A 25,410-nucleotide genomic window follows, 5' to 3' on the forward strand; every position below is an offset into this window, starting at 1 on the left:
ATTTGTTTGCTGCCACAGGTTTGAAAGACAGACCATTCTTATAGCAATGTGTGTGACTAAGGAACTCATCATTGATCACTTATGGAGATGTAGCTCCATCGGTTCATTTCACAACACTCCAACTAGAACACTCGGGTATGCTATAAGGGAATCCATCTGGAGTTTGAGCCTAGCACTGAAGTCTGACACACAGAGCAGCATCAGTGTGACAGTGTGCTCCCTAACAAAGCAGAAAGTTTACCATGTGTCTTCCATAGGTTAACTTGAATCTGTGATCTTGAGAGAATCATCCAATTCACAAAGCATAAACAATAAGCACATAGCCTGCTGAATTATTCAAACAGCTTTGTAGACTGGGAAGCTACAGTCAGTTTTTTGTTCATTAGTTAAGGCACGTCTTATTGACCACTCTCCATCAGCAAGTGTGGTAGTGTTATCACGCTCAACGAGCCCCAGAATTATCATTGAGACATCTTTATGAATGAGTTTTGGTGTGCCCTTTGGGTGGATGGCCACCTAATTTGTTCATATTTGGGTGCCATTAACTATGAGGGTTTGGTAGTAGACCCTGCAGTTGTGGAAGGCACACATGGTACCATTTTCCACAATCACACTACTTCACAGCCAAGAGGCGTCCATCTCAATTGTAAGTTATTTCCATTGCTTAATAGTTTATATACACAAGTACTCAAAACTAGAGCGGAATATGCTGGAGTTAATGGCAAAGGGCACAAAACAGATCTTCTCTGTATTTCTGCGTACTGCTGATGAGAAATGAAAATTCTGCCCTGAGCAAAGTAAATCCACAAGCACTTCTTGCCGCACACACTTGCTGTACAGCTGGAAGCAGCTGTCTCACTCGCTGGCTTTCTGGTCCACCACTTTCTTATTACTGTTAATATTAACACAACTGGTGCTAATGTAATTTCTTAATAATAATAGCCTCATGAGTGTTAGTAATAATACTGCCACTAGAAGAATTTCCCAAATTTCTATCACTTTAATGATTTACAGCTATGAGTGCAACTAATGAGTATTTTGCTAATCGATTAGTTTGTTGATTAATACTTTCAGTAGCTGATTAATTAAGGGATTTAAAAAATGTACAAAATGAGTCTTGTTAATAGCTGTAAGGTCTAACAGTTTCAGGGCTCTTGTTGGCAGAAGACAATATGAAAGGGTAGAAGGTTGACACCATTATTAATCTGGAAAAATGTTGCCTACAGTGTGGTGTTAGATTTTGTCCACTATATGACAGGAAAGGACTGAATCACATACAATTCAAACCTCATTTTCTTTACAGCATGACATGAAATGCTGGCCATCACAGTCATTAAAAGAAGTACTCTGCTGAAAAGGCTTCACTTATTCTTGTTGACTTAGTTTCTTTACTCTGAGATAATCATTTGAACTGCCAGAATAAAAATAAGAAAGAGGCATTGGAAGAGTTGATAGATAATCTCCAAGTGTGAGATAGATAGAGAGAGCCATTAATTTCTCTAACATGTTTTCTTTTCTGGTTCTCCCAAATCATTGCTATGCTCCCATGCAAAAGGAGCTCAGCTTATACTTTTTGCCCGACGTGAGTTTCTTACCAGATGTGACGCTGAAATGATTTCTTTGGTCTTTGATCCTCCACTGTATTTACATCTCTACCTCTGCCATATTTCAAAATGTGATTAACATTACTTTTCTGTGTAGTCCACATTAACACAAAACTTTTTTGAAAACAAAGGAAGGGGAGATCACAAAGGGAATTCTAAACATAGTGCTTAGTTACATGACAATCATATCTGCTCTGCTTCACAAGATCAGGTGTTCAAATCTATACACATTATAGAGTATTTTCAAAAAGACTTGTCATTGTGGTTGAAAACACCATTTCAGTGTTGATGCAAGGCCAAAATGAATTAAAAAATGATGTATTTTCAAATGTGTTAGTGTGGACTAGGTCTTGGACTTTGAATTGTTTTACTTAATATATAATCAAGTAACTAAATAATTTGTTGGCAACTGTTTTTATCACTGAATATTGATGACATCAATTACGTGTTTCAGCCCTAAATTCAGAAGTAGTTTTTCCCCTTAAAATGCCTTGTGCAGGATTTCTTAAACAAAATACTTTTAATGATTTTCCTCTTCGTTAAAAAAAATATACATCATAATTGCTCTTTGTTTTTTATAAATACATCTATTAGGAGTATTTTTATGTTGTTTGAGGGAAATAGCAGTGGGGAAAAACCATTACTTGTGGAAATTAAGAAGACTGGCCAGGATGAAAGTGGTTAAATCAGTGATTCTGAGTAATGGCAACATTAAGCTCTATTAGGTAGCTCTAATAAACTGCCGGTGTTGTTTTTATGACTAGTTTCAATGGACAGTCTTTCCTTTGCTCTAATGAATGCATGTGTGGCAGAAGTAAATTTTTGTTCTGAAGATTATCATAAAATAATAAGAAACATACAATTTGCTCCCTGCTTTCTTCCCAACTTCCTTTCACTCACATTTTGTATTCCATGGGGTTGATTGGTGATACTGTTCAGTTTGATCCGAATGAGTAGCAGCACAGTAAAATCTCCGTTTTATTTTCAGTCTTTATCTCCAAAAAAAAATGTGGAGGAAAAAAAAAAAAACTAAGCATTTGGCTGAAATGAAGTCAGCCATAATCACTTGAATTTTCTTTTATTAAAAAAGAATTCAGTAGGCAAGGAGTTCCCAGATGTCCTCTATCATCTCGGGGCATAGTCATCTGGGACACCGGTGAGATTCCTTCTTTTCAAAGCTAGGTCAACTGTCTTGATAAACCCATTGATTGCCTTTCTCATTTCTGGTGTGTAAGGATCATACTCAAGCTTTCGCAAGCCAGATCGCTTGAAGTTGCCGTCTTTCTGTCCTTCCACACACAGCAAGCGGTCTTCAGAGACGACAAGACCCAGGAATTTCACCATTTTTTTCAGCTGATGGAATAGCTGTTGCTTTAAGCTTTCAAAGTGAATGACATGGACATTTTTCCCATATTTGAGCCAGTCCAAGGTATGAGAAGCCCACCATGGTGCGTAGTTTTTGACAAACTCGGGCCATTCTGCAAAATAAAATTTAAAGGTCATCACTAGTCAGTAAGTTAATAATATAATGTCTTACACAATGAAAACCATCAGGAATAGATCTCCTGCTGCTAATCAAATAATTTACTAATCAAATAAACACAAAAGGGATGATCAAAAAGAGAACAAAATGCACAAAGTAAAAATAAAGCCTACCTACCCCTGTGGTATTGACTTCTGAAAACATTTTTGAATAATCAGAATTTTTTCCACATACTGTTAAAATTAATGTTTAGTTGTATGTTTATGATGTCATTTACTTCTTGACCATGCTTGTTTACAAGGTGAGTTGCAGAGATGGCACTATAAGAACACCCATTTTTGACTTTGCATTTGCCATCTTATTGAAGAGTTTGGGGGATTTTAATCTGTTTAAAGTTTTGCTTTTTGCAAAAGAATGATTAATATCTTGTCAAGTTCAGTTTACCGACTTACTCAGCTCTTCTTTGACTTCATTTCTTTTCAAGCCCCATGAAGTCATGAAGGCTCTACACATGATCAATCAATGCTTGCCTATTTTATCATTTCCAGTTAGTATTTTTTACACATCTGACATTAGAATGTTAAAATTAAAGGCATTCATTTTTACTTTTTCTGTATAGTATACATAGGCAGATTATTGTTGGCAGTGGGTTATCCCCTAATTGCCTGGACCAAGAGGCCTAGTCACATGCCTTCCTTTAAAACAATCTCTCTAGCTTGCACTCATCTACTCCCCTACTTCCTGACTCGAGCTAGTCTTTCTGTTAATATAACCAGAAATGGTTGTTATGCTCATTTTCTTTTCAAAAAATACTTAAAATAACATCAGATTCAGGTACAGCCCATTTAACTCAAGTGAGCCTGATTTTGCTTTTTTTTTTTTTGTATTGAGGTGGCTATGTAGTGGGCCAAAACAAGGCTATTTATTTGATTTGACTCCTGATTGTTTTATTAATCCTTGTTAATGCTTAATTTTTTTTGTTACTTAGGTTATTTAGGTTTTCTGGCGTACTGAAGTTTTTTAAGAAATGTAGTGAGCAAATAAAAAGGCTCATTCAAAATGAACTGTTCCATAAATTGGATTGGTACTCTAACATGTTAAAATTCACTGAGATTTGTTCCAGTTGCATTAACATACTGTATTGAATAAAGTCAATCACCTGCACCACTTAGCTGTTTAGGTTTTTACATTCCCTCTGGATCAATTCATTGGTAAATGTAATTTTTTTCTAAAGGGGAATCGCCAACAGGGAGAAGGCGATACTGCCTAAAGAACACAACACACATGAGACACAGTACCTAGTGATAACCTACTACAGGACATGGCTGCTGTCAAGAGGAGCAATCATTAAATGCATGTGACGCACTACCCCTTATATACTTAGCACTCTGAAACGTACCAATAAAAATGTATGGGCACCTAACACCCTGGTGACTGTCAAGTATTCTATAGAGTTTCGGAGGAAGGAAATAAGGATTAGAACTGAAATGAATACTAATTGGTGGCAATGGAACTAAAAATAAAGCAATGGAAGTGAAATGAAGTTTTAAAAATAGACTGGCAAAAACAGAAGAGCTTGTAGCAATGGGCTGCCACTTATAGTGACTGAAAGCAGTAAGTGGGGAACTGTAATCTTTGAACAGGGACAGCAGTGGAGCATGGACGTGCTGCTTAATGACACTAGGGCAGTTGCACAAGGTTACTGGACTATTTAAAAAAGTAAATTTCCCACTCACAATTGAAACTGTCTGTGTAAATCTACATACACGTGGAGGGTCCTGAGTGTTTGCTTGTATTGGGGTCACCAAACTCAACTGATTTCTGCACACTGGATGCACTGCTAAGGTAGTCAATGAAGTGAATCTGCAGAGCTTTAAGGTCTAATGGGCTGCAGTATGTGTTTATGATGCTGTGTCTGTCGGAAAAGATTCAGTTAGGAGAGGAGGATCCATATTTACCTTTTCCTTTCCAGTGCGCCTGAGAAGCAAATCCTATATGCCCACCGTATTTGCGATTGAATTCTGCCATCAGAGCCTTGTATGGGTTGCGAATCATGAGGATGGCAGCATCAAAAGTTTCGATCTCCTTCTTGCCACTTTCATGGGTCTTGATGCAGATTGTCCTTCCACTCCGCCAGTGTTCTCTCTCACCTTTAAAGCCTGCAAAGAGAGAAAAAAAAGATGTTTGCTGTATTAGACAAGAAGATCACATAGTATGGTCTCAGTCAGCTCCATGCAACACACCACACCCGTCTTTTTTATATTCTAAACTTACAGTAGAAGAACCAAAAGAAAACATTCAAGTAAGACTTTCACTGTAGTCTGTACTCTTGACAATGCTAAGACTACTACATTACAACCTACATGATTCCAAAAAGACAATCTCGTATTTCAAGCTGCAGTAGGGAATGGTGGACAATCTTACATCACCATCACCAAAAAAGGTAACAAAGCAAAAGAGCCATATAGTCACCATGGCTAGGCTGCCAAACCCTCTTTTGTATGTATTGTTGAGTAACTGCACAAAGAAAGATCTGCATCTACCAGTTATGCAAATTGAAAGGCACAGGGCCCATGCTGGCAGCCAAAGGCATAAGGCAGGAACCAGCACTAGAGGTGATACCACACCACTTATGTGACATGAAAATAAAACCCAAAAAACTGTATAGAGTAGCTACTATACCTGTATAATAGAATTTATACTCAAGTTCAAGTTTGTCATATCTACAGTACATCATATATTGAGAATCTTACTGGCACATTTCCCAGAGACTGGAAACAGTAGAATAGCAGACACTGAACACAGCATGTACAGCAGATAATCCTAAATAGCACGATGGTGTAGAGCTGCACTACACATGCTCTATACCTGACAGCCTGTGTTCTGATGCTGATACAGATTCTATACATAGCACGGTATCTCTTATGAATTGCCTACTAAATAGATGATACACAAATCATATGCTCCAAAGTTACCCTGAGCACTGGCATTAATAGAAATAAAAATCAGAATGCAGATGCATTAGTTACTCTGTGATGCAGTATACTTACTGACAGTCTGTATCCATTTCTGTGTACCTTATATCCAGCCCAAAGGCCTGGTATGTGTGCTGTAACATAACGGTTTATTTTAACATAATTCTGTCTAACTGTCCTCCATCTGTTTCATTTACCTCAGTTATTCTGGTCTGTATGATGAAAAGGTGGACGTTATCCCGAAAGGAACGCAATCAAGCTATAATGCCTACAGAACCCCTCATGGTGATTAAAAAATGAAACATAACTTTGTTAAGCTCATTTAAACCGATTTAGGGTTGTGAAGGGCTAGAGTTTGGCTTTAGGCACAAAGAAGTTAAAAACTAAATCCAGGTGACCTGTCCATCAGAAGGCCCACTCACATACAGGGTGGTCCAGATCTAATTATACAGATCCAGATCGTCTGGATGACTTTGATTTATGCAGGGATGATTCCAGTTCGGCACAAAGACGATTCTTCACACACTTCTCGATGGTCCAGGATTTTTCGGGTGATTTTCTATATAGTAAACTTAATAAGTTATAACGTAATGAAAATTGCATAATTAGATCTGGACCACCCTATACAGTGTTATGATATGATTGTTTAAAATGTTTTTTCTGCCTTTCCCTTTGCTCCCTGAGGAACTTGTTTTGTCCCTTTACTGTTTTTAAGAATGCAGAATCCATTTATTTCATTCAATCTCTGTTTCAACATTGTTTTCTGCTTGCAGATTTTTTTTTTCTTCATGGGTGCTGCTATTTTTCCTACTGACAGTTATCTGTTTCAATGCTGTTGCTTCAGAGGTTATCTAAGATTATGGTTACAAATCAAAGATTTTTGGTGCAATTTCATTATTAGCTTCACTGGTTGACAAATCTTTGCTCTCAAACTCCTGACTTGATTCATTCTTTTGGTTTAAATGTATTACTTTTTTTGACTTCATAGTAATGAACTTTTACTGCAGTGCATTTTGTGTTGTGTATAAATAGCACAAAATTAAATAGATATATTGTTTAGTTATAGAATATTAGGGTGGTACATTGGTTAGAATGGACGCCTCATTGATCCAGCATCCTGGGTTTGAATCTGTCATATGGTTATGTCTGTTTTCGCCTGGTGTCTGTGTAAATGTTCATCTAGGTATTTTGGTTTTCCTTCTATATCCACAGACATGTGCAGGTTAGATTGTTTGTTTATTCCAGATTGATCCCTGTGCATGAGTATGTCCTGCAATTGTTTGGCGCCTCATCCAGGTTTGGTTCTTGCCTTGTGCACAGTACTGCCAGGATACTCTCAGACCTCTAACAACATGAGCTAGATTAAGCAGTTTTCACTGTGTTATGTTCTACTATATTAGGCTATATACAATGTGAAAATATGTGTTGATATGACATATTTTTAATGGAGGAGTCTGACAACTGCTTCAGCTGTCCTTTGGAAGTGTGAAGACTGAGATACACATTATATTCACGTCCAAATATCTATCCGTGCACAACAGCTTAATGCAGTTTTCAAGGTCACAATTTAGGGCCCATTCAGGCAGCACTGAAATCAAGGCAGGGACCAACCCTGAACAGAACACTAGATTATTGTAAAGCTGTGCTGACTGAGTAATGTTCTGTGCTTTGAGTAGTTACAGAGCAACACTTTTGACAGCACTTGATGCTGATGTCTTATAGCTCCTGAAGTTCTGCATTTCAATCATCAGTGTAAAGTTTGCATGTTGTCTCTGTGTCTGTGTGGATTATCTTGTGGCACTCCAGTTTTCCTCCCAAATCCAACAGAAACACAGAACAGGCTAACTGATGACTCTATTAACCCAGTATAAATGGACTGGCACTCTATGTACAATAGTTCCAGAATAGGCTACTGGCACACCATAACCTTGAAATGGATTAAGCAGGTTTGAAGATGGATGAATATAATTTTTAATTGTGAAATGGACAGTTAGTATATCTACTAGTTCCCCCTAGGCACTTCAGCTACAGAATGTTTTATATTGATGCAAGCTCTTCAAAAACACAGTGAGACTGAAGATCTAATCAAGTGATTTACTATACCCTGTTAATTAGCAGAGTTCTGCTCCAAAACAGACAGCACATCCATCCCCAATATTTAAATGATACCCAGCAATGGTCTGTAGATGAAAGCACTTTGAAAAGGCTTAAACTGCAGATGAAATGAGTGTACTGTTCCACTGAGAAACATTTCAAGGTCTGATAGAAGGTGGCAGGCAGCAGCTTTAACAAGATTTACCAGCATGCGCAGACTAACGTAAGTGCAACTACCATCCCTGGGGAGGACTGTGTAACCGTGACCCCGTAAAATGAGATGTTAGAGACTATTCTATTAGAGCCTTTGAAATTCAATACACGGATAAAGTTAACACACAGTGGGCATCAAATCTGTGTAATTTTTTGGAGTTCCACTTAAAATGATGCAAAGTATCTAGAATGTAAGTTGTTTCCCAACAGTGCATCAGCTTGTTGTGGCAGAAAGAATCACACAAAGGTCGTGTGGCATTATGGTGTATCCTTCTAGTCCAAATGGAAGCATTAGAAAAAAGGGACTACATTTGTCAGATCCCCCCAGTCACAGGCTGCCTCATGCAGTTACAAACTAATGGCAAAAACACCTCAACTGTTTACATGAGAAAGCCCTGAGATGACTAGCCAGGCTCCTGCCTTACCCCCTTTAGCTGACAGGTTAATAAGCTCCATCTGCCCTGTGTCCTTCGGTGTAGCTTCCTGCACACAGCAGCTTACCTGCACAGGCTACTTCACCCTCTGCTGTATTACTTTAATTAGTTTTGGTGATGCCCCATGTTCCTTGTAGCAGATGGCAACAGCCTTCCAGAGTGCAAAAGAAATGCTTGGATAGAATTAAAGTGCCAATTGGATAAATCAAAATTCCCACCTGCATAACCCTGACATGATGTTTGTACCCTTTAATGCTGAGTAACAATGCAAATCATCCAATGAACATGAAAGTGCTGTCCATTCAATTTGTGAGCAGCTTGAGGAGGCGGGCACTGGCCATGACTGGGAAAGCAGCAGATTATGAGAGTCAATGCTTTGAGCTAAGCAGATGGACCCTCCCATGAATACATTAACAGAGGGGCAAGTGTTAGTTCAGTGAGTGGCATAGTCACACACATCCAGTTTACAATTGCCAGTCAGCACTCTGTGGATGGGCAACCAGAATCACTCAACTAAACCTGTAGGGACAAGGGAGGAAATGCGCAAATACCATGCAGATGGTGCTGGAACCCAGATCCCTGGGAACTGAGAGGCAACATAGCTGTAAAACTGTGTTTTGCTTAATTCAGTTGCTTATTAGATTATCTTCCATGACTATGTGGTCCTACCCATAATCTTGTTTTTTGATAATGTTACAGTATCACAAAATCAATCTGATACAGTTTTATCAAATACTCAGTTGGCACTCTATAGCATCTTTCATTGCGTCAACACGATTCATCTTCTCACCTTTGTTGTACAGAGATCCGTCAAAGTAGTAGCTGCCTGTATAGTAGCCTGTGGCCAGCTCAATGAGGTGACGTGCCCAGGTGTTCCCTGCCCCAGGAAAGCTGGCCAGTGCAATGAGCTGCTTGGATCGAGTGGGTAGGAATCGTCGGTCCATGCAGCGGTTATCTGTGGACAGAAAGGAAAATGGGTACAATGTAAGAACTGGGTGTTTCTGTGAACCCATTTAACAAGCTGCCGCTTCTTCCAAAATGGGTCAGGCTCACCCAAGTAGAGTCATCCATTTTAAGTTATAAACCACAAGGAGTTTTCCCATAAATACATGCTCAAAACCTGAAAGTACCTTAAAACATACACACATATACAGTAAGACTGTCTTTTACAGTGGTTTCAGCAGTCATTTAATCATTTGGTTGCACACAGCAACCAGCCTTGAACGGGATACCATTACATACTACAGTCGGCAGTCTAAAGCAGCATTAATGCAAATATTAATGTCACATTTCTAGACCTTGGATGACAGTCTGGGCTGACCAGCTTAACCCTTTAATGCCAGCCATGTTAAGTAGTACACTGACTGTGAACTTGATGAGCAGGGCTTTATGAGTAAGATGGTCTTGGGTCACTCTCCATCTCTCACTTAAATTTTAGCAGTTCTAAAGCTGTGGTTAACTAAAGTGAAATCCTCATTTCCATGTTCAGGTTGGGTGATTGGCTCTTCCAGTTTGTAATGCCAAAGACTGAGTTCAGTTTCCAGCTGTCTTACGGTCCTTGTAGAACCTGCATGCTCTCCCCATGTACACCCACATCTGAACAGCTGACCACAAACTGGTCCAGGCTGTGTTATGAGCTGGTGCTTCGTCCGGAGATGGTTCCTGTCTTTTGCCCAGTTGTCCCTGCCACAGTGACATCACAACTTACTCTCTAAGCTCGGCAGTATTGCCACCTGGTTATTAGCCACAGAGAATGGCTTCAGAATTGCAGAGGTCCATTATGATGTGTAGAGAAGACAGTTTACTTTGGGATGCCCAAGTGTACAGAATCTGACTTAATTTTTGAAAATCTGAAAAAAAAAACTGTTAGCATGAAAACTTACAGTATATGCTACCTTATTTTAAACCATTTTTCATGCTAGCTCTTTAAAATGTTGTCAAGACTCCTGACGTCTTTCTTGATTCCTGTTCTAGCCGACCGCCTCTTTTTTATTTTCTTTTTTTTTTTTAATATCGCTAATGGGGTGTCATGTTTCTCAAACCATAAGTGGAGAAGAAGAAATAATCACATCAGAGTATAGGCTGGAAATGAAGAAAGGACTAAAATTAGAAACAATGCCGTTGTGTGTCAATACCAGAAACAGAGGGCAATCTAATGCAATGCAAAAGCTAATCACATTTGCTGAAAACCTGAGCCGCTTTCACTATCAGAGTCACAAATCAAGCTTGACACATTCATATTATCTCGACGGTGTGGCGACCCCTGGCGGCACCCACTGGAATTGCGAAATTTTTACATTGCCCGGATGAGTGGACGTCCCAGTTTTAGCTTGAGGAGGAGGAAAGGTTAGGGGCATGTGCTGATACAGTTTGTTGCAGCACCCACCATACAACGAACCACCTCAGGGTCTCACATTAGCAGCCGTGCAATGGGGTGACACCTCAGTACCACTCTAGTTCAAGTCCCGTAAATCAGAACAATTTAGAAGCCCACATTAAACTCAAAGGGAATCTTTAGACGTTGCACCGTGCACTGATACTCGTTTGCAGCAGACTGGAGGTTCTGAAGTCTAACCCCCATTTACGTTAGTTCCATTAAAACCAGATATAAGATTGGACCAATTGGAGGACTGTGTAATTGCAGTAGGGTATCTGCAACGAGAAGACAACTCTCCATTGTAGGGTGTGTGCTCAGTGAGCGACCACATGACTGTTGGACATACTGGCCCAGCATCTCCAGTTAAGAAAGAGCATTTTACAATTGCACATTTGTAAATCAGTCACTAGTGAAGTGCCTTACAGTCTAATAATGTAGCCTGTGTGACTTTCTCAACGTATGTCTGTGGAGTTACTGCATCTGTGATCAATTATAATGTGGAGAAAAGAGAAAGGAGTGAGTTCTAATGCTGTTAATATGGCAAAAGACAAAAAATTAGTATAAATAAATAATAAAGGAAACAATCAAGCATTACTTATGCCACACCAAATTATCAGTGGCTTAAGATATCACACCCTTAACCATGTAAGCCAATAAAATAATTAGTCATTTAAGTAATGCACAAAAATAATAGTAAATAATAAAAAGTATGTATAATGAAAAAATGAAATAGTCAAAAGATGTAAGCCATACACATAAAACCATGGTATATGGTAAGGGTCAAATATTTGAGCCCCCCCACATATGACTTTGTCCATCCTTTATCCTTCCACAGAGGGTAATTGGTCTGGTCCAATACCATACCGTGCAACAGTTGGGAGCCCCCTGCTATCCATTTAGTACTGGTCACTCTAGCCCAGTCCTTCATGCACATATCCATGTAGTTTTGTACAGCCAGAGCACCGGCAGCCTGGTGTAAGGTGTAATTTGAGATGACAGACCATACCTTGTACCTGAGTCTGGTAGACCACAAAATAGTCCTCATTCCCACAGCTCTCAAACTCTTCTCCACTGCAGCGGTGCATGCAAAGCTGTTCATCCTCCCGCTCATGGAGAGTGAAATGTACGGATGGGAAACCACAGTTGCAGTTCTGACCTGCAAGAACTGCCAGTGAGTATTCCTAAATTAGAGTGCAGAAAAAAGGATATGGTTAACCTGGGCATGAAAAGTTGACAACAGACTTGGTACAATTGCTCTCATATCCATAAAGACCCCTTAAAAATACACCTTAAACATAAGTGAGTTCTCAAGCGTACTCTTATTGTCCCATCCATGATTGCACAACCACCTAACTAACTCATATCCACATAAAATACACATAGCCCTATAGGAATTAAACATGCACGCACACCAAAGCAATAAAAATACTTTCTTATGTTCACATATGTTTCCCCACATACAAAGCAAACAATTAAGCAAACAATTAAACTGTCACATGTGAATACTCTGAAATCTCCCCAACACATACCTGTATAAAAAATGCATGCAAACACATTCAGTCCGAAAAGCATGTACACCATGGCCAGTGGGGGACCTCAATATACATCCCCAAACCCAGAATGAACACCAAGGCTGTCTAGGTTAATCAGCAAGGACTTGAAATAGACTCACAAGGTTAAGCAGTGCAGGTGGAGTTATAATAATAGAAAACCTTGAAGCCTCTCTGGGCCTGCCTGGAGGCCATGTGGTGTGCCTGTTTCAGTTTCCCTCAAATAGACACTTATTTCTCTAATATGATGAACCACTCTGGCCTCTATTCCACCTGTCAGCTGAGCTCTTGCCTCTCGCGCCACTCTCCACTCCATGAGCACTGCTAGAGTGACCACAAGGACCTTTTATTTTGGAACTACTTTTATGGTCATGAATGCCCTTTATCAGCCTGATCATTCTCCGAGAATTCCTCAGATGTCACTTGAATCTGAACCTGAACCCTAACTTACACTAAAAACGGTAGGTGGGAAAAGGACAAAAAAGGTAGTAAGATGGTGTTTTTAAAGTGGTCATAGTCATCTCAATGGCAAAAAGTCAATACCAAAATGTCCGGAAAAAAAGTAATCAAAGCACAAATCAAAATTCAAAAATATAAAGAAAAAGAGTCCTAAACCAAGTGAACGTGGAAATGTCCCTAACTAGAACTAAATTACAAGCTGCTTTATTTTGAATGTTTTTTAAAGTAATCGCAGAACATGAATGCCCAAGACTGCATGATGGAGTCTTTTACAGTGGAGGGACATAACATTATATAGTAACAAGTCATGTGATGTAACCAGCCTAGCAATCAGACAAAAAGATAACTGCGTCTATAAGAAGGTACACAAAACTATAATAGCTACAGTGAAAACAAAATGGTTAATTGAAGTAAGAATCAGAAATAATGACCACCAGGAATCTACTGTATGTAGCAGGGAGTTAAGTGTAACAGATCTTCTAAAATTCTGTCATCCCTAGAACACTTAACTTAATGTATTATTTGTGTATTGGCTTATAACACTGGAAGCTCTACTGAATTATGACCATTGTCCTTTGTGCTTGTATGTTATCTAATGCATGTTTTGTCTCCCGAGAAGCTGTAATTCTGGTCCACATTACAAAATGCACACACTCAGACAGAAAAATGGACAACAAAACATTAAGGGTGTAAAAGCACACACATTTATTTATTATACAGGGGTGGATGCTCTCAGGCACACACAATCCTGCCACTAAAGCATAAGGTATACTTACTCACATACAGTACTATCCATGTATCTCTCTCTCTCTCTCTCTCTCTCTATCTATCTCTCTATGTATAGCAGTAGAGTGTTGTACCGTGTTAACCATAGATTGATACAGGAGAAAGTAGGGTGAAATGACACCTTTTATTGGCTAACTAAATAGATTACAAATGCAAGCTTTTGAGGCAGCTAAGGCCCCTTCATCTGGCAAGGTGTAACTGCCATGAATAAGTTTGCGTAATGGGGTGCGAAACGACATTCTATTACAGTTCCCATTAGTTGTAAGTAAATATCCTGACCAAAAGAAAACACATTGTGAGTTAGTATGAATTTTATCAATTGTATCACTGGTTCTGTTTGTAAGCCATGTTGTTGCAGGTACGGCTCCCTTAGAAATGGTGTCTAGGGTAATAAGTTTTTTAAGGAGGTGGGTGGTGTCCTGTACATAGCTGGGTGTGTTTCTAGCAAGGGGTTTGAGAATGCTTTCAACCTATTCTGAAATTTTTTCCATCAGTATGCCAATTCCTGAGATTATTGGCCTTCCTGGGTTCCCATCTTTATGGAGTTTGGGGAGCATGTAGAAGTATCACACTTCTGGATCCTCAGGGATTCGACTACTGATGTGGTCCTTGATGTTAACAGGTAAGTTGCTTAACAATTTCTTCAGTTCTTTCATGTAAACATCAGTGGGGTCCTCCTGTAGTTTGCAGTAATAAGTGGTATTTTATATAATCAGATGTGTTCATGATTACTAAGACACCCCCTTTATCAGCTGGTTTGACAATGATCTCTGTGTTTTCCCTTAGTAAATGTATGGCTTGCTTTTCTTGTAAACTGATATTGTATACCTGGTTAAGCTCTTGGTCCAGGATCCCAGTTTTGACCCTCTGTCGGAAGCTGTCTATGTATCTGTCCAGAGTGGGGTTTCTTCTGGGTTTTGGTGTCCATGTGGGTTTTTTTGTGGAATTATTGTATTTGCTCATGCTTGCTTCAAGGGGCCTTAGCTGCCTCGAAAGCTTGCATTTGTAATCTATTTAGTTAGCCAATAAAAGGTGTCATTTCACCCTACTTTCTCCTGTATCTCTCTATCTATCTACCTACCTATATAAAGCCATTTAAATTTTTCTATTATATAGTGCCCTGTCCTGCCTGCCTGCCTGCCTGCCTGCCTGTTTGTCTGTAACACAACACACCATTTTCAAACCTGCTTATTACAATTCAAGTTCATGCAATGCCCTTAATGATATACATACATATTACCTCACCGACATTTATTAATAAGCATGTGCGTAAACATACTACACACCACAAACAAGTCTCTCGACCAGCCTGTGGTATCATAGATGTTGTAAGTCACCTTAGATAAAGGTGTCAGCCAAATAAATCAATGTAAACATTTAGCATCCCACTTAATCACTTACATGCATACAAATGCACACACACAGACAGATTTGGAGTAAATCCAGACTGACACACTGACCTTCACAGGGCCTGGTATTCAATTCTGATACATGAGTACTGCAGTGGGTCAATTTGCACACAAACGAAAAAAATGCATTTTCCAAACTTTTCTCCACAAATCTAAAAGGCAGATAGACTGGAACTGGCAATTAAAACTTAGAGAATTTATTTCAGGTGCCTGGGGTTTCTTTATTTAGCAGGATCTTTTGCATGATACAAAAAAGACTTGCAGATAATCTGCTCATTTGAAAACATTTCTGCCTAAGGAGATAAAGCTACTTGATTATTTCCTAGGCAGCCAATCACTGTGTTTATTATCTAATGTGCAGGAGTTTGTCTGAAAATATTCATTATACACTAAATATCCTTCTACAGCTGGCTGGCTTTTACGCTGGGAAAAGTCTTAGCTAACATCAACCAATTGAGAAACGGATGACTGGTCGCCCTAAAATTAGCCCCTGGAGGGCTAATCTGGTGGAAATTCATTTATTCAAGATGTTTTAAAAGTCGCTGCTAACTGCTGTGGAAATCTGCTGAAATGAGAGCAAATTGCCATGACTGATACTGAAACAGAACAGAGGTTCTTAAATGAGATAAATATAGGCCTCCAGGGGGTGTGGCTGCAAGGTAGGCCAGGGTTCAGCCATGTAAGGCAGGGAGGTGTGCTGTGCAAATATGAGGAACCTGTGGGTATACTCTGTGTATGCCAGTGTCTCTGATTTGTTCCCCTTACAATTACAATTTACAATTCTTATTGTTAAACACACTTCAAGCCCTCAGTATGTAAAGAGCCCGCCCCCAAGTGCAAAACTAAGCATCCATTGGACAGCCTTGGTGTTAATCAGACTGCATTGCAATAGACTGAAATTTTGGTCCTCTTTAAAACAATGAGAGCAATGTCAAACTAGCAATCCAGGCCACCCAAGTCATGAATAAGCTTCATCAGGCATTGTGTCATGTGAGTGTGGTTGTGCTAATGAGTATGTTGCAGGTGCCCTATTAAATGACACTTTCAATAGAATACAGAAAAATCTTCATCAACGCCAGTCCCACACCTGTAGCCGTAGCTGCAAATATTGAAGTAATACGTTAAACATGCACCACTGACATATCTCTAGTCTTAAACATCACAGATTTTTGTCTTTGGCTCCCCAGACAAGATTTGTATTCGCCTTCATCCAGTTAAGTTGCCTACCTTTTCCGTGCAGAAGTCCACACACTTGTCGACAGACATATTTGTCATTATGACACCAACAGGAAGTGCAAGTGACATGTTGTCCGGTTTGTGGAAGCATCCTTTAAAAATTGCACTTCCATCTGGAAATGAAATAATGGCAAACATCATTTGTGGAAGTGGCAAATGCTTCCTCTTACATTTGTTCACAGTAACCTTTCTAGCCCAAACATACTTTTTGAAAGATGGGAGAAATTTCTTAATTTGTACAATCATATTCTGGGAATAATTTTACAATAGCTATGTGGCCAGTGCCTAGTTATTGGAGTTCCCACAAACAGCTTAAATTTAATATTCTTGCTACTGATGCTTTTGTTCTTAGGGAGTTCACAATGTACACAAAATTCTCTGCCAGCACCACCAAAAGCATCCATTTTGAATTATCATGTTGGAGGAGAATTCTGCTGCCCCGGTCACCACACATTCTCCTCTCAAACAACATTTTAAGGTTCAGGTACACGAAACATGTCTCAGGTCTTCTGCATTTTTTAGATCAAAAAAGGGCATTTTTAGTAGATTATTAGGCAGGGGAAACCTGACAACTAACAGAAAAGGATGGCTGTTGAAGGTCATCCAGCCAGGAGAATCACCAAATACAAGAAAGGTGTTTAGCCTGTGCTGCATGTGAAGCTTGCTAATTCTTATTGTCAGACCAAGAAATCAGGACTAATAAAGCATTGATCTTGAGCTAATAAGGCTTATCTTTGTCTCGATCTTTTAAAGGCTGTGTGTATGAAATCCGGTTGTCTAGTGCAGTGGTTTCTCGGCTTTCTTTGCCACAGCACTCTTTTCATCTTGTAACCTGCACCTTCAACTTAGCAGAAAGTAGATTGTTTATTAAGCAATCTGAATTTTACCAATTTTGATATGTAATACACGTTCAGTACAGCATAAAAATAATACTAATTTGGTAAAATTAATTTTTATTAATTTGTATATTCCCTCTATTCAGCCAATTTTAATATAAAGTATATACTGAAATTAGAAACAAATCAAACACCGGCTTTTCAATCTGATGGAAATCATCAAATAGGATGTTAAAAGATGGTCATCTGTTTATCTCAAATTAGCTGGGAGAACTCATACAGTATTTTTAAATGAATATCCTTCCAAAGCACCTTTTCCTTTTTCAGAATATTCGTATATATGTTAACAAGTCCTCCTGTATATTCCTTCCTTACAACATTCATTTGTAATGCAGGAAAGGCATATACAGTACAAAACGACAGATTTGAAAAAAGCTATAGCAAAGTTGGCATTGCTTTGGTAAATTTTCAGTTTTATTATGGTGAATGGTTTAAGATTTAGCTCCGAGGTGGAAATGGACATGCTTAGTTAGTGATGGAGGGAATCGGTTTTTAAGCTTATTTATTTATTTTTTACTGTATGCCTTGGCCTTTAACAGTTAAATAAGATGGTATCTAGCAAGTAATCCGTTAATACAGGTGCAGCAGCAACACAGCAGCAGGCTTAGTCACAAAACACAACTTGTAACATAGAATTATTTGGTCAATAAAAGTTTGAAAAAACAATTGGCCAATTAAAAACATTTTTGTATAAAAAGTTAATCCCACAGAATATCCTAACAATTTTTTAAAATAAAAGCATTACCACTGTCTAGTTCATTTTATATCCCAGAGTCTACCCATAGCTTGGCAACCTTTCTAAAACTATGGGGCTGGGGAGCTTGAAAGTTCTAAGGTTTGCTAGTTTTGGAGTTTGTGGCACAGCATTGCCATTGACATTTGGTGATCCATAGTGCCCAGTTTCCTTTGGATACCAGCATGTTGTATGGCAACAGCAGTAACAGACTGTGGCATCCATCTCTTAGCTGGTTGGTGTGGCTGTGTTTCCATTTCGTGTACAGACACGGCCCCTTCTGCCTGCTTCTCCAGTGCCAGCACCCAATGTAGCTCTCCAATTAGTCATGAACGTTCATCGTGTCCATAGGCTGAACAAGCTGCCCTTGCTTAAGGTGCATGAGATTTTCGAAATTTGTGTCAAGGTGATCAAGAGCGTTGTTTGGTTGTTCATTTCTGAACATCTCTGCAGGGCTCTGATTGTACAGTTGGGTGTGATGAGTTGTGCAAAATATGCCAATCAGTCTTGTACAACATCTTCTGCTCATTCACTTGAGGCAGCAGTCGAGGGCAACTGTCTCATGCATAATCTATGTCATTGTGAGGGAACACAAACTTGGGACTTGAGTTTTGGTGGTTTAAGGGCATTATGGTTGAATAGAGAATTATATTTTTACTGTGTCTTTGGTTTGTATATCCAGTGCAGGCCGCCACACACATCTGCTGGCAAGACGTTTCATGTGAACAGTTCCAGTATGAGATTCATAAAACAGTTTAGGCATGTATACAAGTACCACAACCGGCACTTTATCATTATCATTAGATGATAACATCTGACATTATTTGATGAGGAACATGAGGTTAGTGCTCCAAACATCTCTTATCCAGCCGTCTAACAGCCAGGGCACATCCTGAACACTAGTTAGCTATGTGCACGTAAAGCTCTGGATGATGGCAACAACTGTGGAAACGCCAAACAGCAGCTGCTAGATGTGGTATGACCCCTGTTGTGTGTTTATTGTGAGCAGCTCGGCTGAGAGCTATCCAAGTAGTAGGCTTGTTTCAAATCCAATTTACTAAAGATGGCACCCCCTGCCAGTCTGGCAAACAGTTTTGTGACTGTGGGTCATGGATAAACATCAGGACTTTACAGCTGCATTAACCGTACATCTGTAGATCACCACAGATTCTCATGTTGACATCTTTTTTTTTAAGCAGGAACAATTGGTGTTGTGCATGTTAATGCTTGCGCTGATATGAAATCATCTGACTCTGTAACCTCCCCCACGTTCTTTTGGACTGTGAATTATACCTGCTGTATATAATCTGGGTGCGCAACTTAAGTGCTTCCTTGCATGCTACCATTTTAGAAGACTTCCGTTTCATATGTTGCTGCACCGTTTTACTCTGGCCATGAGTATGTAATCACTCCTGGCCTAAGCTTTGAACAACAACATGATAGGGCCTGGTATTCCAGGCAATGTAAAATATAGTCTATCTGCTGTAAGTGAGGATGGCTAATTGGACTCACCATTGCTAATCCAATATTAAATGACACTTCCTAAGTGTTGTTCACTGTAACTGTGGCCTTAGGATGTGTGTTTCTCTTGTGTGTTGTACACCATACACTCATCTTGGCGTTCCAGAAGGGCATGTGCTTGTGCTGCTGCTACTGCTGTGGAATGTGGACAGATGCTCATTTTTTCTTGCTGTACTACATATTTTCTTGATATTATGGAAGCATTTTTTTCCAACTCTCACTTCTTTACATATTAGGTTTTGTTTTGTTTGCTGCCCTTTGTTAGTTTCCTGAGGAGTTGCCTTTCCCAAAAAAATAACCCTTTTCATTCTCCTGATCAATTCCACATCAGTTACAGGCTTTCTCAAGTCTGTTTCTAACAATAACAAGACTGTAATCAGACCCTTACACCTAGCTACAGTTCCACAACCTCGATATCATAAGTCTTTGCTCATCAATGTCAAAACAGTTCAGTGTTTGCATGTTTCACTTTAATTACCATCTTGTTTTCATTATTAAATTTCAAAACTAAGGAAATCTGTTTTATAGCTCCTTCTCTAAGCTTGTTAAAATAAGACGATGCCTGTGCACTGGAAATCGACTAACTACTTTTACGACCTATGGCTTGAACTCCCTGAAACAAGCTCCTTACTGTATATCCAGACAGGGAAGCTAATCAATATCAGAAAAGGCAGCTATAAAATATACAAGAGAAGACATTTACTGTATGACTGTCGCCTTGAAAGGGATTTGTACAAATCATTATAGAACATTTTACATTGTTAATGTGTGTATATTGCATTTGACAATTGTTGAGCTGTCCTTTCATATTTAATATAAGTGGGTTACTAAGGTAACTGTGACCTATGAGAGGATAATTAGCCTCAGCATTTTTCTTCTTGCTATGTGCTTGTTGGAGATGTAATTAAAACAACAGCCATCTTAAGTGATTGGAAAATTGACAGGTTTAGTCATCACTAGTGGAACTGATGCTGAGATTTGAATGCAGTGAGATTGAGTGGCTCTTTGGCGTCACCGGTGTTAGGAATATATAATTTATGGTTTTTGATGCGAGGAATATTTTAAGTGCATTACTTTTGGGTTTCAATAATTATAATAGATAGCCATGAAAGTTACTATATAGCAGAAATATAAATATGCAAGTTGCTTTATACAGTAGTAGCTAGCCAAATAAAGTATTATAACTGGTTATATAGTGGTGGATGGCCAGGACCCTTGTCTGGCCAGAACACCTAAACTATGGAAGGATCCGGGGAAAAAGGATTGCCGGGACAGTTTCTTGCCCGGGCCGATAGAGGGCAGCCATCTTGGTTTTTAGCGGGGCCATGGGTTATGAGTATGGAGGCTCTACCCTGTTGGAACCCATGGCCACCACCAGAGGACACATGGAACTTTCCAGGGCCTTATTTGGTCACGCTTCCACCACACCCAGACTAAAGAAGCTCGTTAGACACCTGGTGTCTATCCAGGTGCCTTATAAAAAGGAGCAGCCTTGCTCCATGAGGGCCAGAGTCAGGAGGAGAGGACAAAGCCTGAACAGGAGTGCAGGGAGAAGGACTAGCAAGAAGGCACTGAATGGTGTTGGTGGGGTGCCTTGCGTTGTGTAGGTAGATGCTATAAATAAATGCGTGGTGTGTGGCAAACTTGTCTCCCACCTGTCTGTGTCTGGGTTGTGGTGGCAGAGTGCCCCCTAGTGGCTACAATATATATAAAATATGTGTGTGTGTATGTATATATTTGTGTGCGTGTATATATTATTTATACACACACATAATGAAGGACAGGGTATTAATTATAAATAAATAAATATTTAAACTGAAGTGTTGTGACAGGTGACCCTGTTGAGGCTGTCCAGAGAGCTCTGGGCTGATATAACAACAGAAGGGGACAGTCTCAGATCTCCACATGCCTATGTTTGTTTCTCTCCAGCCTCAGCGCCAGGTGCTCATAATGGCAAAATGCTTGCTTGAGTTACCAGTTAATAGAGCTTGGATCCCAAACCAAAGAGAGCACCCTGGCTATAGCCAAGAAAGCAGTTAAAATTAAGAGGCATTAAGGAGGTGGACGTCTGCTAGTGTGGCTGAACCAGATACTCAGAGCATGAAGATTCCAAGCCTGAAGCCTGGAATCAGGTGTAGACTGTTGCTTTTTCAGTTATAAATGAAGCATTTAGAAATTAAGAGTTGTAAGATACAGTATATGAAGGAATTAGAGGACCAAAAATTGATTGTGCGCCCCCTATCTGTCACTTTTCATGCTGCGCACACACACACACACAGATAAACCTCATTCCTGTATAGCTGTTATAGATAGATAACACTTACTATATTATAATAAAAAGTTTTTTTTTGAATATTTGAATTATTAAGTTGCAGTGTCAGAGAAAGCTATAACGGAAGCTGTGAAACTGTGTTTTACTTTAAAAAAGCTCCCTCTGTTCAATGTTTCCCAAACCCATCTTCGATTAAAACCAATTAGGATGTAATCGCCGTCAGACTGCATTGTTTCTGTCTTGCTCTTCTATGGGAAGACCTAATAAAAGCACGATTACAGCTTTGTTTGATGTGAATAAGACGTTAGGAACAAAAAGATTGACTCTGACAGTGTTATTCTAGTCAAGAATCCTTCTGACTTTGTCTTTGCGGTGACAATGAGTGATTGGACCCTGAGCTCAGACATTATTAGCCAGTAATGGGCTCTGTGCCTTCTCGTTCTGGCAAGGACAACGAAAAGTGCAATTAGCAGAAGCCTTTTGCCTGAATCTCTCACAGACAGAAGGGCTGCCTAATATTCACAGCAGGCAATTGCACATACAATTAATTTTCTAGGAATGTGGGTCAAAACTGCCATAAATATCAAGTGGCATGCTCTCCTCTGAAGGCCGTAGTTTACATTTATTTATTTATCTGCTTATTTGTGTGTCATCTTGCTTTAGTACCCAACAAATTAAAGGGCACTGGAAAAAATTGCAGTTTTCCATTTTTCTCTGCACCATTTTTTTCTGGTTAGGCTTGTAGAGACCGTCCTGGTCAGCGATGGATTGAAGAGCAGCCAGTGCCTGCATGAAAGGCACTTCAGCCAGCTGTTGAGCCAAGGCTCAATACGTACGGGGAAGCAGTGCTACCTGCTGGTCCTCTGTACTGACATACTGTAAGTATGTCTTCATGTTATTTTCTATTTAATATATTTTTATGTCAGTAGATTTAATAATGTTTGACATGTTGTCCCTGCTGAAGTGGTCTAGCATGAGGATGCACTGCCATCACCACCAGTGATTCGTTACTAGGATGAGCTGAAACTCAGACAATCTTACAGTTGGGATGAGTGGCTGGAAGTATACCAGGCTGGATCCTCTTGAGCCGCCTGGATTTTAAATGTGAATTGACTGCATTGAGGAGCTGCTTCCAAATCGATGGTGAGACCGTCTTGGATGGAGGGCCGTGATGTGGTGGAAGGAGGCTGGCATTTCTTAGATAATAAACTTTTTTATAGCCCCCGCTTATTATGAAAAGTTTGTTATGTGGAGCACTGCCAGCCTAAAAATGTTTAGTGAATGTGGGAACAGTACATCAGGACTGGAGGGCTGGAACCCTGGTACAGCACTGGCCCTCACCACATGCGTTTGAACCAGGATCAGGATGGCATTTATTTGCTCTTTAGTGGACTAGATGATTTAGGTGTGGCAGTGGGAGGGGGGATTCAGGTGAATCATAAAGTCATCATTCCAGCACTGGCATGGGTCCCACTAGCTCGAAGCTAACATTTTGTCTTGCTGCTGACATTTTATGTGAAATGCAGCTCATGGAGAAGCAAAACAACATCCAATAAATGAATAAATAATGAGCTCTCTAGAAATGTACAAGATGGCTCAGACAAGTTGTGTGTTTATACCCCAGGGGCCTGTTCACTGGCAAAGTAAAAACGGAGCTGGAGGAGGGTGGGTGGTGGGGTCCGTGTTATCTATTATTCAAATAAAGACCTGCCTGCTGATTTCTTCCCACAAATTCATACAAGAATACCTTGACAGTGGGCCACTCTAGGGGCAGAGGCATTATTAGTACATCATTCTGGGGTGGACAATCAGATATGTAGAGAGGGTAAATAACCTAAAATTTTATTTTTACTGATTTATTTTTTAGTTGGCAGATGAGCCTTTTAGGTCTGCACCACCCATTCCCTGCTCACCCATGGTCATGACCCTGACCGGTTGTTTTTTTATGGACGCTTCTCCTATTTTGACACTGCAGTACTAGTCTACTTACATCTCCTAGCTGATTCTTGGCTGAGCTCAAGGCGGTAGATGGAGAGGCGGTTGGCACCCCCGCAGATGTTGTTCTTTTCCCCCTTGCACTCCATGTTGCATTCCGACTCACTGGCATTGGGGGTTTGGATTTTGTGTCCACAGTAGCACTCGGCTCCGAACTCCAGTCCCGCATACATGTAGCCCCTATGACAAAAGAAAGAAGAAGCTGGGAATTTTAGCAACTTCCTTCAAACTGGCCTGTTCTTGTCACAATAAACACACAAGTCATTTCATAAGATAAACCATTGGTAATTATTCTTGTATATAGTGCCTTTCACATATTCATCAGTCATTCTGTCAATTCTTTCCACCCAAGTGTCCATTTTTTCATTCATTTTCTGAACCTGCCTTTTCCATTACAGAGCACCTATTCCAGCAATGTGGCCCAAAAGCAGGAATCAGGACTGTGATGAGATGTGATGAGCACTGCCTGTCAGTTAGGATAGTTTGTGTGTGAACACTATGTTTACTTCCTGCAGTGGATGACTTTATTAAAGTCAGTCTGACTTTACTGCTTATAACATTTGTCATAATAGACATAAGCAGCACAGCATTCTCAAACGTACCGAAACCAATCAAGGTTAAGAGGGGAGCAGAGCCTGAACTGGAGGGACACAGAGTATCGGTGCATCACAGGCACCTCTCATGCACAAACCGACACTCACACTGGAGCCAGTTATAAATCACCAATCATACACTAAAAAGACAAAAAAAATGTATGTCATGGGGTGTACTTAATTTTCTATATTTGTGTGCCCGTCTGTCTTCCAGTCTAATATATAGTGCCTTTCCTATCTATCATTCTATTATATAGTGCATTTCACATTTACAGTACCTGTCTTGTAAAATGTAAAAAGTTTATCTGAATAATGTAACAGCTCATTGTTGTCAGATTCTTATAAACTTTGAATGCAATTCCTCTGTTTTATATAACATCTTAATATAGTGTGCACCATCCTAAGGTACAGTAAGCATGTGGAGCAAAGAAGGCCTTGTATGATATGAACCCTGGCAAGTCAAGTGATTCAATCTGGGTCACACGTGAATCAATGGTGGGGCTTAAACTGGTATCCTTGTCAGTCCATTGTTGCTAGGCAATGATGCCCACTATTGTGTTAGTATTACTGTATGTAGTGCCTTTTCATTGTGTGGCAGGCATTATGGTGCAGTGATTAGACTTACAGTTTCAGTATACCAAAGCCCTGCACTTTCTTTCTGCGAGGGGTTTTCTTTTGAACACTTTCATTTTCCATGTCCCAAAGACTTGTGTGTTAGGTCAATTGGCACTGTATGAGTAAGAGTGGGAGTATTCATGAGTCTGCAGTGCAGCAGCCTAG

At 39.8% G+C, this 25,410-nt stretch overlaps 1 protein-coding gene across 1 annotated transcript in view; it reads right to left on the reverse strand.

Moving 5' to 3' along the window:
• Positions 1–1,531: 1,531 nt before the first annotated feature.
• The window catches only part of wscd2 (WSC domain containing 2), a 42,645-nt gene continuing 18,766 nt past the window's right edge, over positions 1,532–25,410 (reverse strand). The window contains exons 3-8 of the mRNA XM_039772336.1: positions 24,033–24,217; positions 16,612–16,733; positions 12,187–12,361; positions 9,594–9,758; positions 5,046–5,246; positions 1,532–3,082 (exon numbers count right to left, since the gene is read on the reverse strand). Of these exons, the coding sequence (XP_039628270.1) occupies positions 2,730–3,082; positions 5,046–5,246; positions 9,594–9,758; positions 12,187–12,361; positions 16,612–16,733; positions 24,033–24,217 (1,201 nt within the window). The 3' untranslated portion in view covers positions 1,532–2,729. The remainder of the gene's footprint in view (positions 3,083–5,045; positions 5,247–9,593; positions 9,759–12,186; positions 12,362–16,611; positions 16,734–24,032; positions 24,218–25,410) is intronic.

This window comes from Polypterus senegalus, chromosome 12 (assembly GCF_016835505.1).
Source record: "Polypterus senegalus isolate Bchr_013 chromosome 12, ASM1683550v1, whole genome shotgun sequence".
Classification (NCBI taxonomy): Eukaryota; Metazoa; Chordata; class Cladistia; order Polypteriformes; family Polypteridae; genus Polypterus; species Polypterus senegalus.